This window comes from Syngnathus acus, chromosome 2, assembly GCF_901709675.1.
Source record: "Syngnathus acus chromosome 2, fSynAcu1.2, whole genome shotgun sequence".
NCBI lineage: Eukaryota > Metazoa > Chordata > Actinopteri > Syngnathiformes > Syngnathidae > Syngnathus > Syngnathus acus.
Genome location: NC_051088.1, coordinates 4,040,664 through 4,057,874, shown reverse-complemented (window position 1 = coordinate 4,057,874; position 17,211 = coordinate 4,040,664). Strand labels below are relative to the sequence as shown.

Below are 17,211 nucleotides of genomic sequence, written 5' to 3'. Positions count from 1 at the left end.
GCGGCAAACAGACCCTGGCCAACAAGATGATTGGTTCTTCCTGAGACCGGACTTAGCTAGCATTAAGCATCACGCTGCAGCTGCGCTAGAACAAACACTCTCAGTCCACTTGACAGCAAGAGCTAACAATCCCGTTTGTAGCTACTCGTCCGTTCGGTTAAATCGGGTGAAGCGATGTGGTTTGCTTGTTCATGTGTAAAAAGGCCATGCTAATGGAAAAAAATCAGAGTCCTAATTAAAGATGTGAGACTAAATCACATTTGCAGTGCAGTGTTCTAAATGTTTTGCCTTTGGACCAATTTGGAGAAAGACAATAAGACCTCTCCAGAGTCTACTTAAACATTTGGCTCACATTCCAAAATGTCTATTTCCACGGTAAAGTTCGCTAACCAGGCCTTTATTATCAATTTGTCTTACGCTATTCAAGCAGATGATCGTAAAATGTTTTGTGACTTTTGCCGCCTGTTGTATGACAAATCAAGTTCTGTTCCATCTTACAATGCTTTAATAATAATAATAATAATACAAAAAAAAACATAACTTTCGCAAAAGGTGCTTCTCCCCCAGCTGAGTAAGTGTGTTATGAGGGCAAATCAGTTAAAGGACATAACATGAACTGTGGGCAATAAAGACCAGATGGAGAAATGTTCAACGTGTGGGCCTGAGAGTGGGGACGAGGCTCGTTGGTTTAGGAGTGAGAACTGAAGGGTCGCTGGCTTTGGTGCCATCTTGAGAAGACATCAAGCAGACGATGGAGCCACGGGGCTATTACCACATCCGGAAACGGCTAAGGGCTGCTGGAGGAAATTAGCAAGGTCGTATTTTGTCTGACACACACACACACGCACGTGTAAAAGAGTTGCTTTTGGTGAATGAAATGTGTCTATCAAGTTTCTCCCTGTGATCGTGTCAGTGCACACAGTTTTGCGTACTAAACTTTCAAAGTAAAGTAAACATTGTAGTGTAACGACCCTAATACCTCAACCTTCCCTCCCATACCCTTATAAGAAAGCACTTTTGCTAGGCTTGCATCCACCAAATTTATTTTTTCAGATGGGGGTTCGAGGCCGTTACCATGTCAGTCAGCATGGCCTCTTATCAAACCATCAGACTACCCTCAGATTCTCTTTCCAGATGGAGGTGAGATTGGGCTCCAGAAGCCCAGACCCCCGCAGACACTGAGAGAACGGGTGCCTCCTCCTGATCTTCTACCTGATGGAGGTGCTTTAATGTGGGCTCGGGTTTCACTTTGTCCCCTCCGCCCACACCCCCATCAACTGGACTCGTTCTGGGATCTAGACGTACATTCAGGCATGTTCAAGGCTCAGTCAGAAACTTGAAGAGCCTCTGAGAAGTTTTACTCTCGGTGTTGCAAACAGTTGCTCGGCTACATAGGCAGGAAAAGCAAAGTAAACAAAAAGCAGGACGCCGAGCATCAGGTCCAGTGTGTTCTGTAATTCTTCTCATAATAGCAAGCTCTGACCCATACAGGAGCCCCGAGACTGTGGCTCACCACTGAACATACCCGCCTGCTTTATTATAGCAAAGTGCAAAGCCTGCCGTTGTCTATGACGTTGCACAGGGTCCCGCTCTCTGTCACTGCCACCGCAGAGAACAACTTCATGCCAGCCACAGTGCCAGCTGACCGTCTTGTCCGGCCGCATTGCGTCTCTGCCTGATGCCGCCGGCATACCGCAGCCAAGGAAAGAAGCGTGGCAACCACAGACTGGTAAGATTTGTAGGAGTTTCCTTCAGATGTCAAAGCCCACTCGGTCGCTTCCTGCTTCTCCCGACAGTCATGTTTGCCATCCAGCTGTAGCCCAAAGTAGGACAAGGCCTGACGGCTTTACACCCAAATGGTCACTTCCATGCGACTAAAGGGAATAGCAATAAAAATGCCGCTTGGAAAATATTTGCCACCTGCAACTGTGAATGGAATTCAAGCTGAGTAGTTTTTGTGTTGCTGTCACCTGATGTCTGAGGTTACTTCCACTGTTGATTGTGAAATAGATCCAATATACAGTAGAAGCAGCCCTGCAGGCATTCCTCTGACATTGTCTCCGACTCCGCTTCAGCTAGTTGAGCTCCTGACATCTCTCACAGTAGCGGAAAGACTGCCTCTTAAAATGCGCTCAGAACAAAAGAATGGACAAGGAAGGCAAGCTTGTGATTTAGAAGCTTATAGGAGTGAATGAGAGATTCGTCTGAGATGAACTTGGAAGAGAGAAATTAAGAGAGACGCGGGTGGGGGGAGGAGGAGAGAGGAATTTGGGAGTGAAGAGGTAGAATTCCTTGCACCTTTTAGCACCTTTTATTGTCGCTGCACAAACCTGTATTTAGGACCTGTATGAACACTATACTATTTATGATCTGCCTCGGGGCATTTTCAGCAATAAATGAGGATGTTGTGCTTATAGCACTTTTTCCTGTTTTCCTGTCTGGTGCAGATGCAGTTGTAGGTACTTTTGTCCTGAGGTTTTGGACTGCATGATGCAAACACATTCTCAGGGAAGTGTATGTGTGCAAAATGTATGAAACCGAAACCCTTTCATTAGGTGCAGGTTCTGTGAATTCCACCGCTATCATTAGTACCTAGACACACCTTGGCTGCGAAGCTCCCTACCATTCCACGCAGGCCTCCATCATTCCTCACAGGATTAGAGATAGAAAAAGGTAAAGGGGGAGGTTGTTCTCTTTTCATTAGGAGCTGGTTGTCTTTAGTAGTCTATGTCATTCTCTGTCTGTCGGTATGCAAGATTTAAAAAGAGCTTCGACACACACACCATCAGACTACTGAGCAAATGACATCACAATCTATGATTGTGTTTGTTTTTCTTTGCTCACTGGATATATCGGCAGGTTGCTTCTTCTTTGTGGTCGAGGTCTTTTTCTTCTTAATTTATTCAGTGCCAGCACAGTTAAAATACGTGTATAGTCGTCAATAGCAGTGAATGAGTTAAGATTCACGAGTCAGTGCCAGCCCAGTTAAAATAGACATTTGACGTTTATAGTTGTCAATGGCAGTGAATAGGTTAAGATTCACCAGTCCACTGTCTCTGCTTTTTGAGGACACTCTGCTTTCTCATCAGCAGTCAACACCACCTAGTGGAATCTAAACTGCACAGTTGTTTGCCTTCATAAAAAATTAAATGGCTGTAGAATTTTTTTAACACTGGAAGTGCATATTCAAGCTCGTGTCCAGTCCTCAAAAGCATTCACAGCGGTTTGTGTGCACGCAGGTCTCGTCAGCACGCCGCAGTCTGACGTATCTGAAGCTTACTCACTCTTGCATGTTTGCTCAGACGAAGGAAATTATGCAATTAGGGATTGTTTTCATTCACTTTTCAGCCCTCCCTCTGCCCCCCACCAGCCACCATCTTAGAAATGCCACTTTCCGCCTTTACCCCTCTGCCTCTATCCTCTTTTGCCATTCCCACATACCTTCTCGTCCTGCTTCTGTGACAGCAGGAGATGGTTCCAATTTAGTCAGAGCCATATCCTCACTCACCTCCTTCATTAAAAAGGGGCATAATAGTGACTAAGTGGCAGAAAATGAGCACTTGTCATAAGAGTCCATTTTTAATGATTGACTTTGTTGAACATTAAAAGGGGGAATGGAGGGTTGTGTGAAGGGGGGTTGTCAAAAGCAACATTTTGATGTTAATGGCGTGTGTTGGTCTGGCTATAGTTAGAAAATGCTGGGAGATGGGTGCTGGGGTACATATGGGCAGCATGGGGGGGGTGGCGCAAATCTGGCATTTTGCACTCTAATTCCAGACAGCCTGGAGGCCTGCGGCGCTAAGAAGGGCCTCACTGTTGCTCTCTGGATCAGCCAGGTATTGCTTACATAAAAAGCAAGTGAAAACAGCTGTAGGGATAATTAGCTTGATTCTCCATTACATGCCATGAGGGCCAATAACTAAAAAATTGGGTTTTGTTTGGGTTAGAGCTGCAGCCCCATCTAGGAGGAAGTTGTAAAAGTCGGGAAGAAAAAAGAAAGGGTAGGAAAATGAGAAATGAAGAAAAAACAGCTTGAGTAAAGTCTTGAGGCTTTTGCTTCGGAGGAGATGCATTCGACTCCTGAGATGACACGCTGTAGGCCTTAGTTTTTAAAATCTGTTTTATGTGTTGCTTTATTTGTTCCACATTAAATGTTAATTATTATTCCCGGGCATTTGTGATGTCATGTAGGTAATGTTTCTATCGCTAAAGTTCTCTGTAATAAATATTTAGGCTGATTTTAGGGCTTCGAATCGTCTTAGAATCAATTATTCTATCGATTACTTTACCGATTCCTTGAATAATGAACCACAATAAATAAATTGAATGAATAAATACAAAATATATTTTAGATACATTTTGAATATCTGAAAAAAACATTTTATATAAATATAAAATAATTTGAAAAATATTTTGAAAATAAATCCTCAAACTGATGAACCAAAGGGTGCCAAATGAAAATTATGTGGTGGTGGGTGGGGGGGCTTCATTTAATAGTTCATCTTAATATTGCAGCCCAACAAGCATGAACACAAGCATGGCTACATTGCCACGCCTTCCCTCATTGTGAATGCGGCCACTGGCTTGAGTTTATGTAGTGAATGCATCTGCTGTGTGGTGTTAGAGAGGTGTTGACAGAAAAGAAAGCGGCGTGCTCTTTGAGCACATCAACAGGTCACGCTCTCTATTATGATCTCTATTATGCTCTACCAGTATTTATTGATTCTATTCTAAGTGCAGACGACAGCAGAGAAACTTGAGTCACAAATTTAGACAAACTCACATCTGGGTTCGTACATGGACGTTTTTGCATGACAAATGATGGCACTTTCATTGCACCTTTCATTGCACCGTCTGCGTATTTACTCCTGGTTGTAACGGATGGTCATCCAAAAAGCCAATCGGTGTGAATAGCACATTCCATGTGATCCATTTTTAAGGCCAATACACTAAGCTCTTATTTTTTCTCGGCAATCATAATGATGATCACCTGATCAAATGTGTGTGACCCACAATATTAATGTCAGACACCAAATAATATTTGGGGGCATGTGGGCTGAGCCGCCCTCATCATGATAGACACTTTTTTTCATCAACCCTCAGGAAAGTAGTGATTTTTTTTCCTGACTGCTGTGCTGCCTGAATAACAGACAGGTTCCTAATCGAGTTCCCCCCCCTCAGCCCCCCCCTTTTCTTATTTTTTTTAATTAATGAGCACTTGATGTTTGAGCCGCTGCCAACTGCGTTTAGAACATTCTTAAGGAGTTCTACAGGCTCGCCTGACATTTCGGAAAACAAAGCGGTAAAGAAATGGAAAACCTGATAAGCTTTTATTTGTCCACTACCGAGCAATGTTTTTGTAGCATTTTACGATATGACAAATTACCTTTAAAACCACATGCTACATGATGAATCTTCATATTACTGTTGATTTTTGTTGTTGTTTTTTTTCTTGGTATTTGACCTCTCACACAAAGACTTTTTTTCATCCTGTTTCTGTCAACAGCTGCTTGGACAACCGGCTACCAAGAGGTCCAGCGATGCATTCAGATGAGCACGACATTACCACCAGATGTGACATGGACCTATAACTTCTGATAAGCTCAGAATGTCGTCTTCTTCTTTGCTGACATATGCCATGACCTTAATGTAGGGGAGGGGGAGTGGTCAGCAATGTTGGGCTCTTGCTTGAATGTGCCCCCTGCCTTTATATCCCCTGTTTGCTAGGTGTGGAGGATTGTGGGCAGGCTGAAATATTTTCTTTTGGGTTCTGGCTTTCGGACAATTGAGGCACTTTTCATATGAATGTAGCCAAACCAGTAGAATTACCTATCAACTTTTGGTGCAGCGATATTGTGTCATCTTCTGCCACTGCACTGATTTTTTGGACTTTTCACAACATGGACCTCACCCTCAGATCCACCAAGACCTTCTCTACTATGTATGGTGCCAATGGAGACAGACACATTCTTCTGATATGAAACCGGATCAGAATCTTACATGTTCTAAAGCGGAACTGCAAACTGAACCGAGTTTAATGGACTTTCTCCTGTTTGCTTTGTGGGAGAGGCTGAAATTCTCCCAAATCAGTTTGAATGACACTTGAATCGGAAAGGATATTATTACAATTACCGTATTTTTCGGACCATAAGGCGCACTTAAAAACTTTTCATTTTCTCCAAAATCGACAAAGTTTAATTTGATTTTTTTTTAATAGACCCATTAATTAATACGGTGTGCCTAATGGTCCGTAAAAAAATGGAATGTATAAACAGGAATAATATCTCTGTTGAGCCTGCTGTGCATTTGTTTGATGAAACACTATCATGTATTCTTGTTGGTTTTTTTACATTCATTTCATCTCCTAGTGCCACTACTTTTGTTTTTGAAAAGTGACATTTATTTTTGTTTGTATATTTATTTTGTGTAGTGCATGTTATTCACCAGGAAGCAACTTGTAAGGTGAACAATGGGATCATAAAACCTTCAAAACAAAATATATTAAGTGCGAATCTTCCCACTCTCACCATTTGATTTTTCTTAAACACAATTCCAAAGATTAAGTAAACAATACATTCGAGAAAAAAAAAAAGAAAATTGATACTTGCACAACTGGCTATTTACAACTGTAAAAGAGAAAACAAGGACTTTGGGTTTCTTGAATTCATGACAATATCAGCACGGAGCACATTGTTTTTATCCAATTCTAAAATTATTTGTTTGCTACAGTGGAACAATGTATACCGTTTTTTTTTTTTTTTTTAATACTGCTTATGCGTGTGGGTGGCGTTAGATCTGCTTTCAGCATGACTCTGAATGTTTGTTTGAGGGCGCTCACAGTCGTCACCCTTGACTTGTCCCACAGTGTTTTGCAGTGGTCAGCGTGTTTCCTGTTGTTTTAATAAACTTTGCTTTCACAGGAACAACAAGGTGTCTTTTATGCGAAATCATGTCAATAACATTGACATTGGCGGTATTTGCTGGCCAAAGGGAGCGCAGTAATGGCTATTTTCACAAGATTACAATTTCACCACCGCTAATAGCACTTTCAACAATAGACTTGAAGTTTTTCCCAGTTTTCATGGTCTACCAATTCTTTCCCGCTCTCATAAACTGATGTTGCCTGGCTTTTCTTCCTGAGAGAATGGGGGTGGGTGCGGAGGTGACGGAGGAGGGCGGGTGCTGAGACACTGGTGCGGGCGGAGCAGGGCGGGATCGCAAATGCGGCTGAGATATTCGGGTAAGACCAGCTGCTGGATGCACCTTGGCACGCAAGCCTGCCAACAGCTGACTTGCAAAAACTAGAATCTAGAAAAGTGTGTGTCATCAAACTTTCTGTCCTTTGGCCAAACTGTACACCCTATCATTTATTTAAGTCTGATTGTTGTCCGCCATGTTTCAGCAATTATTTGTTTGAGCACATCCTACTTGAAATATTTATTTTTAGCTGGCGTCAATTTAAGCAATTTACAGCGTCATGCTGTTGTGAAATGAACAAAACACTCTGACCTTCGACACCGGTCGTCTGGTTCACGGAATAATATTTGAGGTGTAAGCTTGTGGATCTCTGCTTTATGTTTGTAGATCATGTAGCGTGGAATAATAATTACAGTATAGGCCGCTATCCTGGAAAGGCCCGAAGGTGATGAGAGCAGCCTGTAAAAGCACACGATACCATTTTGCTGGGACGAAACTCAATCTGCTGAAGGGGAAAATCCTCACTCTGCTCTGGAATGGATAAGGTAATAGCCTCAGGTGCTTTTTCAAGTTTATTTTAGGTAATAGAGAGGTTTGTTTTGTTACAGCCTGTCCCACCCTCGCCTTTCTCCATCTCAATTCTGTCTGTGGCGTGGGAGAGACTGCGCATGCGCTATGTGGAGGCCTCCTTGCGCGTTCACGATGCATTGTGGGAGGAGGCCACACCAGCAGGTGAGAGAGGCAAAGAACTCAAGAGAGAGGAAGCACAAGTCGTCTCCAGTCTGCTGCACTTGAGCACACACACGCGGCGGAGGAGGACGACACCCGGGAGCCTCGGCAAACGTCGCGGCTGTTTCTTCTTTTATTTGTTTGCTTGTTTGTGTTTGCTCCTCGTTGCAGCGTGCGCGCGCCAAGCCGCACCGTTTGGAACCTAGTTTTTATTTGATATTTTTGGAAGAGTTTGTTTGGAGCTGACCCCCGCACTGTCGCGAGGCGGATGACTGGTTGCCACGGTTTGGACTCGGGGATTGGCAGAGACGTCCTAGCGCAGAATGGGAGCTAAATTGACAAGTCGCTCGTGGCGTGGAGCAACGCGTGGATCTTTTCTCTGGTAAAACGCTCAATGACTTGAGAGCGTGCGCGACTGGGATTTATTTATTTTTTATTATTACTGGATGCCCTTCAAGTAGAATCTGTTCAAACGGTCCCCCCCGTTAAAAGTGATTTCGAACGGCCACTGACATTTGTCGCGTCAATCCAGTGTGACACATTTTTGAAAGAACTCCTCTCTTTGACTCATTAATTGCCTGATTAAAGTCTTTGGTCAAGTTTCGCTCCTTACTCCCTGGTTCGGCGCACGGAGCGCATCCAGGTCTGCATATTTTATTGTGATTGTTGGGGGGTCTCCAAAACTGAAGGACTTTCAACTTTATCTCCAACAAGCGTGTGCGACAGATTGGGATAAAACAGCGAGAGAAAGGAAGTAAATTATCGAACTGCCCGTACTGGGATTATCGGTTTGACATCGTCTGTAGAAATTGGACTACATCTTCCAGCTCTCCGGTGAGTATAGCGTTACTGGTCTTTATTTTACAAGTGCGCCTTTTTGCATGTGGAAAACCTCGTTTCGTTATTTTTGTATTTAATTTTAATTTGTATAATTGTGTTTTTATTTTTGCCCTATGTTAATCAAACGACCAATTTAATAAAGAACGAATAAAGTGATATATGATCTGAAAGAAATGTTAAAATGACATTTTTTATTAGTTTTATTATCGTTTCTCCGCGCTGCTATAAATCAAAGCGCAGTAATTGGCTCCCTCTCCTGGTTTGAACATCAGTACGGAGAAACAAAGACAAGAGAAAATTAGCTAAATATATAAAACCGCGCGGAGTTCATTTAAGGGTTTAAATGGGTGTTCCGTCAATGAAATAAAATAAATAATAACCACGAATGTACGTAATACGTAATAACTTTATTTTGGCCCTGGCCCATGTTGTCTTAGTGCTTCTTAATATTTAAATAGTTTTGAGATGGAAAAACAAAATTGACAGAGATTAAAACAATTTCCTTATGACCTGTGGAAATGTTCTGAATTCAAATTACTTGACTCTACCGTCACTCTGATCATTTTTGACGACGTTCCTCTGATTGATCTCTAACGGAAGTGCGCTCAATTCGATGCCACTTTTAGCTCCACAAATGGGTGTGCTAGTTATCAGTCAACAGGTCAACGAGCAGGGCCACTTTTGTTGGGGTCAAATGTTTTCCAAGGGGGGAGGGGTGGGGGGTTCACCGACTTCAGAAGCCCGCAGCGCCTCTAATTCGCAAGCGCGCAACTCACTACATGTTTTAAATATACTCTAATACAGGTAGAATTATTTTTTGTAATTTTTATGCAAATATAATAATTTGATTGGCTGCAAATTTACGTCACTGCACCTGAGACTTTGTTCCGCGTAGAGTGGGGGCTCTTCGTGTTTGTCTGGTAATCATGTAGAAAATCTCGCCGCGTGATAAAATAAACCCTCTTGCTGCTCCATTTCGGGCAGTCAGATGTGTATCAGCATTTTTTTTAGTCCTATTTATTTAAAAAATAAAATAAAATGCTGAACATCACAGGCCTCAGCATCACCCGCTTACGTACCCCCCCCCCCCCCCCCCACCTCGTGGCCATTCTATTCTACTTTGACTTTACCATTAAATACAATTTGTATAAAATAGCACTTATCTGTTTTGAAAGTTAATAATATGTAGCATTTTGTTATTTTTAATTTAATTGAGTATTGAGCACATGTACACTTTTAGTTGTTTTCCATTTTTATGTACATGTATGAGTATTGGCTGCATACAATTAAAAATATAATTTTAGTACATAACTCATTCATGATATAACCTCCATTGAACATGTTTGTCTTCTGTGCATGAAAACCAAACTGAAATTTCTGCAAGTAAAATAAATGGGCAGGAATGCTTAAGTCTGAGGTTTCAGGCCCATTGTCCTTGTTGGCTTCCATGTCTATCATGTGATTCACACTCAGCAGCTGCAAATATTCATCTTAGTACAACACTCGAAGCAGTTGTGCGTATGAAAGCGTTCATGAAAGTATTTCCTGCAGCATGCACAAGAAACAGTGCACTCGTGTGTGTGTGTGTGTGTGTGTGTGTGTGTGTGTGTGTGCGTGTGTAAGCGTGAGTGACATGTTGCTCTGTCATCCCTCAGATTGGCATGACGATGAAGTTGGGACTGGATTGTGCGTGTCGGCCGACCTGCTGGCCTCTAGGAAGACTTTTGGACTCCAGACACTGCGTCTTTGCACTCACACTGCTTATACTCCTCATGCAGGTGGTGGTGGAGGCCAACTCATGGTGGTATGTGTTTGCCCGTCTGTGCAGTGTGACATTTTCAAATTTGTAACCATGCAAGCCCATTTTGCTTTTTTTTATTTTATTTTTTTATTTTTTTACAAAACTCAGATGTTTTTGCAAGGCTACTTGGCTTCAGTTTTACCACATGTTCACATGAACATTTCAGGGAAACCTTTCTTTCTCCCCCGTTTTCATTTTTCATTTTTTGCCAAGCGAAAATTATAAATAATATATAAATGCAGAATTTGTGGTTTTCCATTGATCTCAGTCAAAATGTGTGTAAGCATCCCCATGTTTGACATGCATGGCGTGATGCTCTTCAAAGGAAAAACGGAAAATCTGTGCCCGCTGCTTTTAAAACCACCACACCATTTTACACTTGAAAGTAACAAGTCACAAGAATTATTCGTATTAAAAGATAAATTAAATTGACTTCGCCTGTCATAATACACATCACAGGCATTTTTGGACAAATCAGATAAATTCTCACAACATCCTTGATGATCTCTCACGACACACTTGTTTGTACACTTTATTATCACAACTCGGCTCACAAAGAAAATTGAATTAAAATTTGCTTCGACTGATCAAGTGAAGGCATCAACCATGATGTGACAATAAGCAAAACATAGTTTTTATTTTTAGCGTGTCGATACTGTACAAGTTGAGTATCGAGTCAAAGGCCCACTGGCAAGCTGACCGAAAAGTACAAACTCTCTGAGTTTCCTCTTTGAGAAAACGTCAGGGGTAAATGATGTAGTGGGGTAGCATGTCTGCATAGTGTCTATGTAGACTATATTTTCCTGTTGTGTGTGTGTGTGTGTGTGTGTGTGTTCCGTTGCAGTTCCCCCAGTCGATCAAGTTACACGAGAGGCTAATTGTCTCTCTCGAGGGGCTGAGGGATGGGCCGCTCGGATTGTCCTGTGGCCTGGAACCAGATGATGCACCGAGTAGTGCTGCTATTTCTTAATATCCCTCTTTAAATCGTTATTTCACAAGTCGGGCTGTGAAAATGTGCAATATCAACTGCGTGAGAAAATCGGGGGCAGTTTGAGCGCTTAAGGGAAATGGACCTGAACTAACCAATGGGGATGGCTCAAAAGTATGCTAAGTTTTAGTCGTGGAGAAATCCTGCTCAGGGCTAATGTATATGTTGGGTTTTTTGGGTGGGGAGAGGGGAGGTGTCTTAGAAAAGTAAAGCCTTCCAAAGGCTGTAAAAAGGAACAAAAAAGAAACACTCAGTCATGGGACATTGGTTCTTTAGTTGAACCGCTCCCAGCTCAACTTCTTCAACATGCGAGGAGTTGAGCATTTCTTTATTTAACCTGGTGTAGAGCCTCAAATAAGTGTTTGACTTCTCATTGTTCCTCCTCATTTCCTTCTTTCCTACTGTGCACTTCTTTTCTGCCCGCCACTTGCGTGCTTGGCCCTGCCTATCGCATAACTTTTCAATGCAATGTCATTAAGATTTAAAGCTGTTCTGAGGATTCGGCCGCGCAATAAAAATGTTCCAAGTCTGAAAGGCAGAAAACCAATCAGCCGTTGATTATCGTTTTCTTTTTTTTTTCTCGCTTTTTTTGTGGCTTCTCATTTTTGGCTTGTGATGGTCCTTGATTGAAACCACCTGCGTTGAGTCCACTCCCCTTTTTTCATGCAGGTCTTTAGCCATGAACCCTGTGCTGATCCCAGAGGCCTACATCATCAGTGCCCAGCCGCTGTGCAGCCAGTTGGCGGGCCTCTCGCAGGGCCAGAAGAAACTGTGCCAGCTCTACCAGGACCACATGCAGTACATCGGCGAAGGCGCAAAGACGGGCATCAAAGAATGCCAGTACCAGTTCAGGCATCGGCGCTGGAACTGCAGCACGGTGGACAACTCTTCTGTCTTTGGACGGGTCATGCAAATAGGTAAGCGAGACGAAGACATTTGGAAAGTGACGCGTACAGAAGCGAAGGTTACCTCGGTTCAGTTTTGAGCGTTTCTCGAGTGGATGCGAAGTTTGAAAATGAACTTGTGGGTCTTTGATCCCTCTGTTTACGAAACAAGCTTGGATTAAACCGCTAAATGTTTTCTTTGGCTATGTGCCTGCATCTCAGGAAAAGGGAGGAAAAAAAGTTGACATCAAGTTTTGTTGATCATAATCTTCCACATGGATTCTAAGGAATCCAGTCAATATGTTGCTGCAGTTTTGACTTTGTGGAGATATTTCGTAGTTTTGTCTGTCATGTTTAAAGGTTTGAAATACTGTACGTCTCTGCTGCCACCCCATTTTGGAGAATGGAATTTACTTTGTAGTACTTTTTTTTTTTTTTCTTCAACCACTTTGCAACAGTGGAGCCTTTGAGTTTCTTTTATGCTGGATAATGCACATTTCATTGCACAAGAAAATAAGGCAACTGAAGGTGTGGATGATCCGGAGAAACAGAATGTGGTTAACCTCCATTGAATTGGGATGTCTGAAATCTTCTGCTTGAGTGATTTGAATCAGATAGCAAATATGCGGATAATAGCAGAGGTCTGTTCTAGAATTTCTTTATCGGTGCGGTTTACGTCGCCTGCTGGTGATCCTCCACTATCGTAATTTTCAAACATGCTCTCCTCTCCATGTTGGTCGACTAGTCTGACTGTCTGCCCGCTGTCTGAGGACGCTGCTTTTGATTTAAAAACGACCTCGGAGTACAGCTACTTTGCATTTCTGGATTTCTTTAGCGTGGTTTAAAGGCGCGGCAGCGGGGAAGGGGTAGACACTCGAGACTGTCGGCAAGTGTGACACGACGGCAATATTCAAAGGATGAATTAAAAAAAAAAATCAAGCAGTTAATAAATCCTCCCTTGTCGACTCAGCTCCTTCCAGGATATCCCAGCTGGTTATAGATCAAACTTTTTAGCAGGCTTCCTTACCCAAACTGCTTCTTGCTGTTTTTGATGCCTCACTTTTGATTTTCGAGAGGCGTCTTTTCCTATTCGTGTCTTGACAAATCTTTTTATTTTCTCCTTTCTCTGTCTTTGTCCATCTGCTTTTTCATTTTTGGATTTGCTTTTGGGCTGCAAAACTCTGTGAGATGATGTTCTGTTCCATTTTGTATCAGACACATTGTCTACATTTCTCCTCAGTTTTGCTCTTTGGTGAGAATGGTGTGTTCCAAACTGCTGAGGTGCATTTTGAGTTTCTCTCTTTTTGAGAAATAATGAGGTAGGGTGGGGTTCGCGGGCAAAAAAAACCCTGAATCCGTCAGCCGTGACAGACAATGTGAAAGAGAAGTTGTGGTTTTCCATTTGGGAAAACTCAGCTGTTTGTGGGCTGAGTTCTTTGTCACTGGAGGGCACTATCCACTCTCTGGCTCAAGCCCAGTCATAGCAAAGCATTTTTCAACATGTTTGACTAAAAGCCTGCAGAACTGAATCAGGTGCCTTTTGTAATTGTTTGCGCACAGGCAGTCGAGAGACGGCCTTCACCTACGCCATCAGCGCAGCGGGGGTTGTCAACGCAGTGAGCCGCGCCTGCAGAGAGGGGGAGCTCTCCAGCTGCGGCTGCAGCCGTGCCGCTCGGCCCAAAGACCTGCCGCGAGACTGGCTGTGGGGCGGTTGTGGAGACAACCTCAACTATGGCTACAGATTCTCCAAGGAGTTTGTGGATGCTCGCGAGAGGGAGAAGAGCTACCCCAAAGGCTCGCAGGACAGTGCGAGGCTTATGATGAATCTGCACAACAATGAGGCTGGAAGAAGGGTACGTGCACAGACACGCGTTTAAAGCTCTTTATGGTTCTGAACAGTTGTGAGTTATAAATCCACGTGCTTTGGCCTTTCTGCCTGCTTTGAAAAAAGCCTAAGCTGGAAATGAGACAACACGGGTCAATCAGATTCAACAGCTCTGTCCGCTCTCCCCCGCCGGTGCTGAGATCTGAGGGGCAGATAGCATCACTCTGACAGTTCTGGGGTTTCATTTTCCTCCCCAAACATCTTGAAACCACCTCAAAGCAAACGTGGAGCCAAAATATCTCTAGCCAGGCGGTTGTCTTTCGAAGAGTAGACTGTTTTGTTCTATTTTGCATTGCACAAATGTGTAGGATCAGGACAGCTGGGTTGTTCTATTCCAAATCACCCAGTGGGTTGATTTGAATGGAACTTGATGTACCCGTCTATAGTGATGACACAACACAGTGTGTCAAATTTTAGATAAATTGAAGCTGGGGTTTGGGATCTACGGCTCGGCAAATTTTGAGATTTTCGGCAAAAAGGGGCCATGGCCACCTTCCTTTATATCTCAGCAACAACTTGGTCGACGTTCACAAAACTGGTATCGGAAAGGGAAATCAACAAAGATTTCAAGTTTACAATCATTTAAAAGATTGCTGCATATTTTAGGAACTTGACTGTTTGCCCTTCAAATTTACCCTGTGGATCCATTTTTCCTGAAATCTCGCACATGATCTCTAAACCACAACACATGTTTCAGAGATTATTTTTATTTTTTCTTCTAATTGCAGCAGTAAAGAGCAGCTACTCTCGGATTTTTAATGATTCATCTTCAAAGCAAGGTGGCCGTGACCTTTTTTTGCCCAACATGTCAACATTCGGCCAGGGGTAGCTCCCAAATCCTTTCTTGGATTGACCTAAAATTTAAGATTTTCTCTTGCACCGTCACTATGAACAAGTTTCGTTTCGTTTCGTTTCGTTTCAAAGTTCACCAAGTTTCATTCAAATCAAACACCGCTTGGTTGATTTGGCACAGAATGACCCAGTTGTCCAATTAAATTTAGACTGTAGTATAGATAATTAAGATGACCCATGATTTACTCGCTTTCATTCATTGGTGGTCTCCTTCCTTCTCCCTCAGACCGTGTCCGACCTCGCACACGTGTCGTGTAAGTGCCACGGGGTCTCGGGCTCGTGCAGCCTCAAGACCTGCTGGCTACAGCTGGCTAACTTCCGCGAGGTGGGCGACGCGTTGAAGGAGAAGTACGACAGCGCCGCAGCCATGAAGCTCAACTCGCGTGGGAAGCTGGTGCAGATGAACAACAAGTTCAACCCCCCGACAAGTCATGACCTGGTGTACATCGAGTCCAGTCCAGACTACTGCCTGAAGAACCAAAGCACTGGCTCACTGGGCACAGTGGGACGCCTTTGCAACAAGACCTCGGAGGGGATGGATGGCTGCGAGCTGATGTGTTGCGGTCGCGGCTACGACCAGTTCAAGGCCCAGTTAGTGGAGCGTTGCCACTGCAAGTTCCACTGGTGCTGCTACGTCAAGTGCAAGCGTTGCACCAAAATAGTAGACCAATTTGTCTGCAAGTGAGACTAGAGGAGAGTTGCAGACGATGGCGAGTGAAGCAGTCCAAGACCCAGAGAGAATGGAAGAGAGAAACTATATAAATTATATTTATAGAGTTAAACAATTATGCCATTGCAAAAAGACTTGACACCCCCCCCCCTAACAAATCACATCTTCAGGAACTGAGAGTATCATGAAATATTTATTTTGAGATTGTTTTATTTTGGCCCAGCTGATTTTTTTTAAACCCCCAGCAAGTGCCCAAAATGGCTGGAAACACCTTCACCTCATCCCAACAAGTCGAAAATATTTCTTTTGTGAGATCCGTCTCATGGATAGCAAAAATTGGACCGTTCCTCCCTTTTCTAAGAAAAAGTAGTGTGATACTTGACGCACAGTTGACTTCAAGCTCCTGCTTTGTTGTAGGGCCGCGTTGACAGGAGAATGCTTGTGTGTCGTATGGATGGATGTATTTTCATGGGCCCCTTTCCCAAGCCAGCTCTCACATCCCCAATCCCAACTTCTCCTCGCTCAACTCGGGGAGCGCTTGTTGGTTTGTGTGAGTCTATTGAGGGAAAAATGGGTTCAGACAGAGGACGGTTTTGGGGGCTGGGCTATTTATTAAGCTTTCCCAGAAGCCTGAGCAATCGGCAGGTTCTGCAGAAGCCCCCCACCATTATGCACTTTTATACAGAGGCCTTTCCTGTCTGTGTGTGCCTGTTCAGCTGTTTTGTTTTGTTTTTAACTGCAGTGCATCAGTTAATATATCAATATTATAGCCAACACTGTTTTCCATATTAATTCCGATTATACATTTACCATAGTCTACAACACATAACCTGGTTTGAATATATATGGGCAGTTTTGATTACATTGGTGAAATAGTCAATGTCGTGTGTGCGTGTATATAGTATGTCTATCCAACCGATCAGTAAAATGTATTTATTTTTCTTTTGCCAGATCCACCATTATAGCAGCAAAACATAAATCCTTTCGTTGGACACTCTGGATGTGGAAGTCACTTTTAAAGTTATCACTCACTTTGGCGGCTCTTCACATTTTTTTTTTTTTTTTTTTTTATGTAAAGGGAAATGCACCTTATTTGTCCACTCGTGTTTTTCTTCTCATTCATGTCCACTGTTGGTGTTCGACACATCAGATGGTCCAATTCACAGTAGTAGTATATTTTCAATACCACTCAAAGCAAAGCATCTCCAGCAGCCCACCTAGATTTATGTATATTTATAAGCTTCCTTTGTCAGTTTGAGGTTTGTTAAACTTCATGTGTAATAGCAAGTATTTTGTTACTTTTTACAAATTGGCTAAATGCTCTACTTTGTTTCAATAAACATATAAAACCAGAATATTTACTCA

At 42.9% G+C, this 17,211-nt stretch overlaps 2 protein-coding genes across 4 annotated transcripts in view; both read left to right on the top strand.

Annotated features, from left to right (window-relative positions):
• Nucleotides 1–6,496, top strand: part of LOC119116500 (ERC protein 2-like) — a 97,752-nt gene extending 91,256 nt beyond the window's left edge. For both annotated transcript variants that reach the window (XM_037241938.1, XM_037241931.1), the window contains one exon: nt 5,507–6,496. The gene's annotated coding sequence lies outside the window, so the exon portion shown is untranslated. The remainder of the gene's footprint in view (nt 1–5,506) is intronic.
• Nucleotides 6,497–7,913: 1,417 nt separating this feature from the next.
• Nucleotides 7,914–17,211, top strand: LOC119139870 (protein Wnt-5a-like). 2 transcript variants are annotated; one of them, XM_037280923.1, is made up of 5 exons: nt 7,914–8,760; nt 10,422–10,570; nt 12,225–12,472; nt 14,000–14,292; nt 15,403–17,211. In XM_037280923.1, exons 2-5 carry the CDS (start codon nt 10,428–10,430, stop codon nt 15,859–15,861), a joined length of 1,143 nt encoding a protein of 380 aa, XP_037136818.1. In that variant the 5' UTR covers nt 7,914–8,760; nt 10,422–10,427; the 3' UTR covers nt 15,862–17,211. The 2 variants fall into 2 exon arrangements, with proteins under 2 accessions (XP_037136818.1, XP_037136826.1); XM_037280931.1 differs by lacking the exon at nt 7,914–8,760 and having other exon boundaries at nt 10,396–10,570.

What these genes read in the sequence shown, in the direction of transcription:
- LOC119139870 (XM_037280923.1), top strand. Translation starts at nt 10,428, where the DNA reads ATGACGATGAAGTTGGGACTGGATTGTGCGTGTCGGCCGACCTGCTGG. An exon ending in TGGACGGGTCATGCAAATAG is followed by an intron (nt 12,473 to 13,999) that starts GTAAGCGAGACG and finishes GTTTGCGCACAG; the next exon opens with GCAGTCGAGAGACGGCCTTC. An exon ending in ACAATGAGGCTGGAAGAAGG is followed by an intron (nt 14,293 to 15,402) that starts GTACGTGCACAG and finishes CTTCTCCCTCAG; the next exon opens with ACCGTGTCCGACCTCGCACA.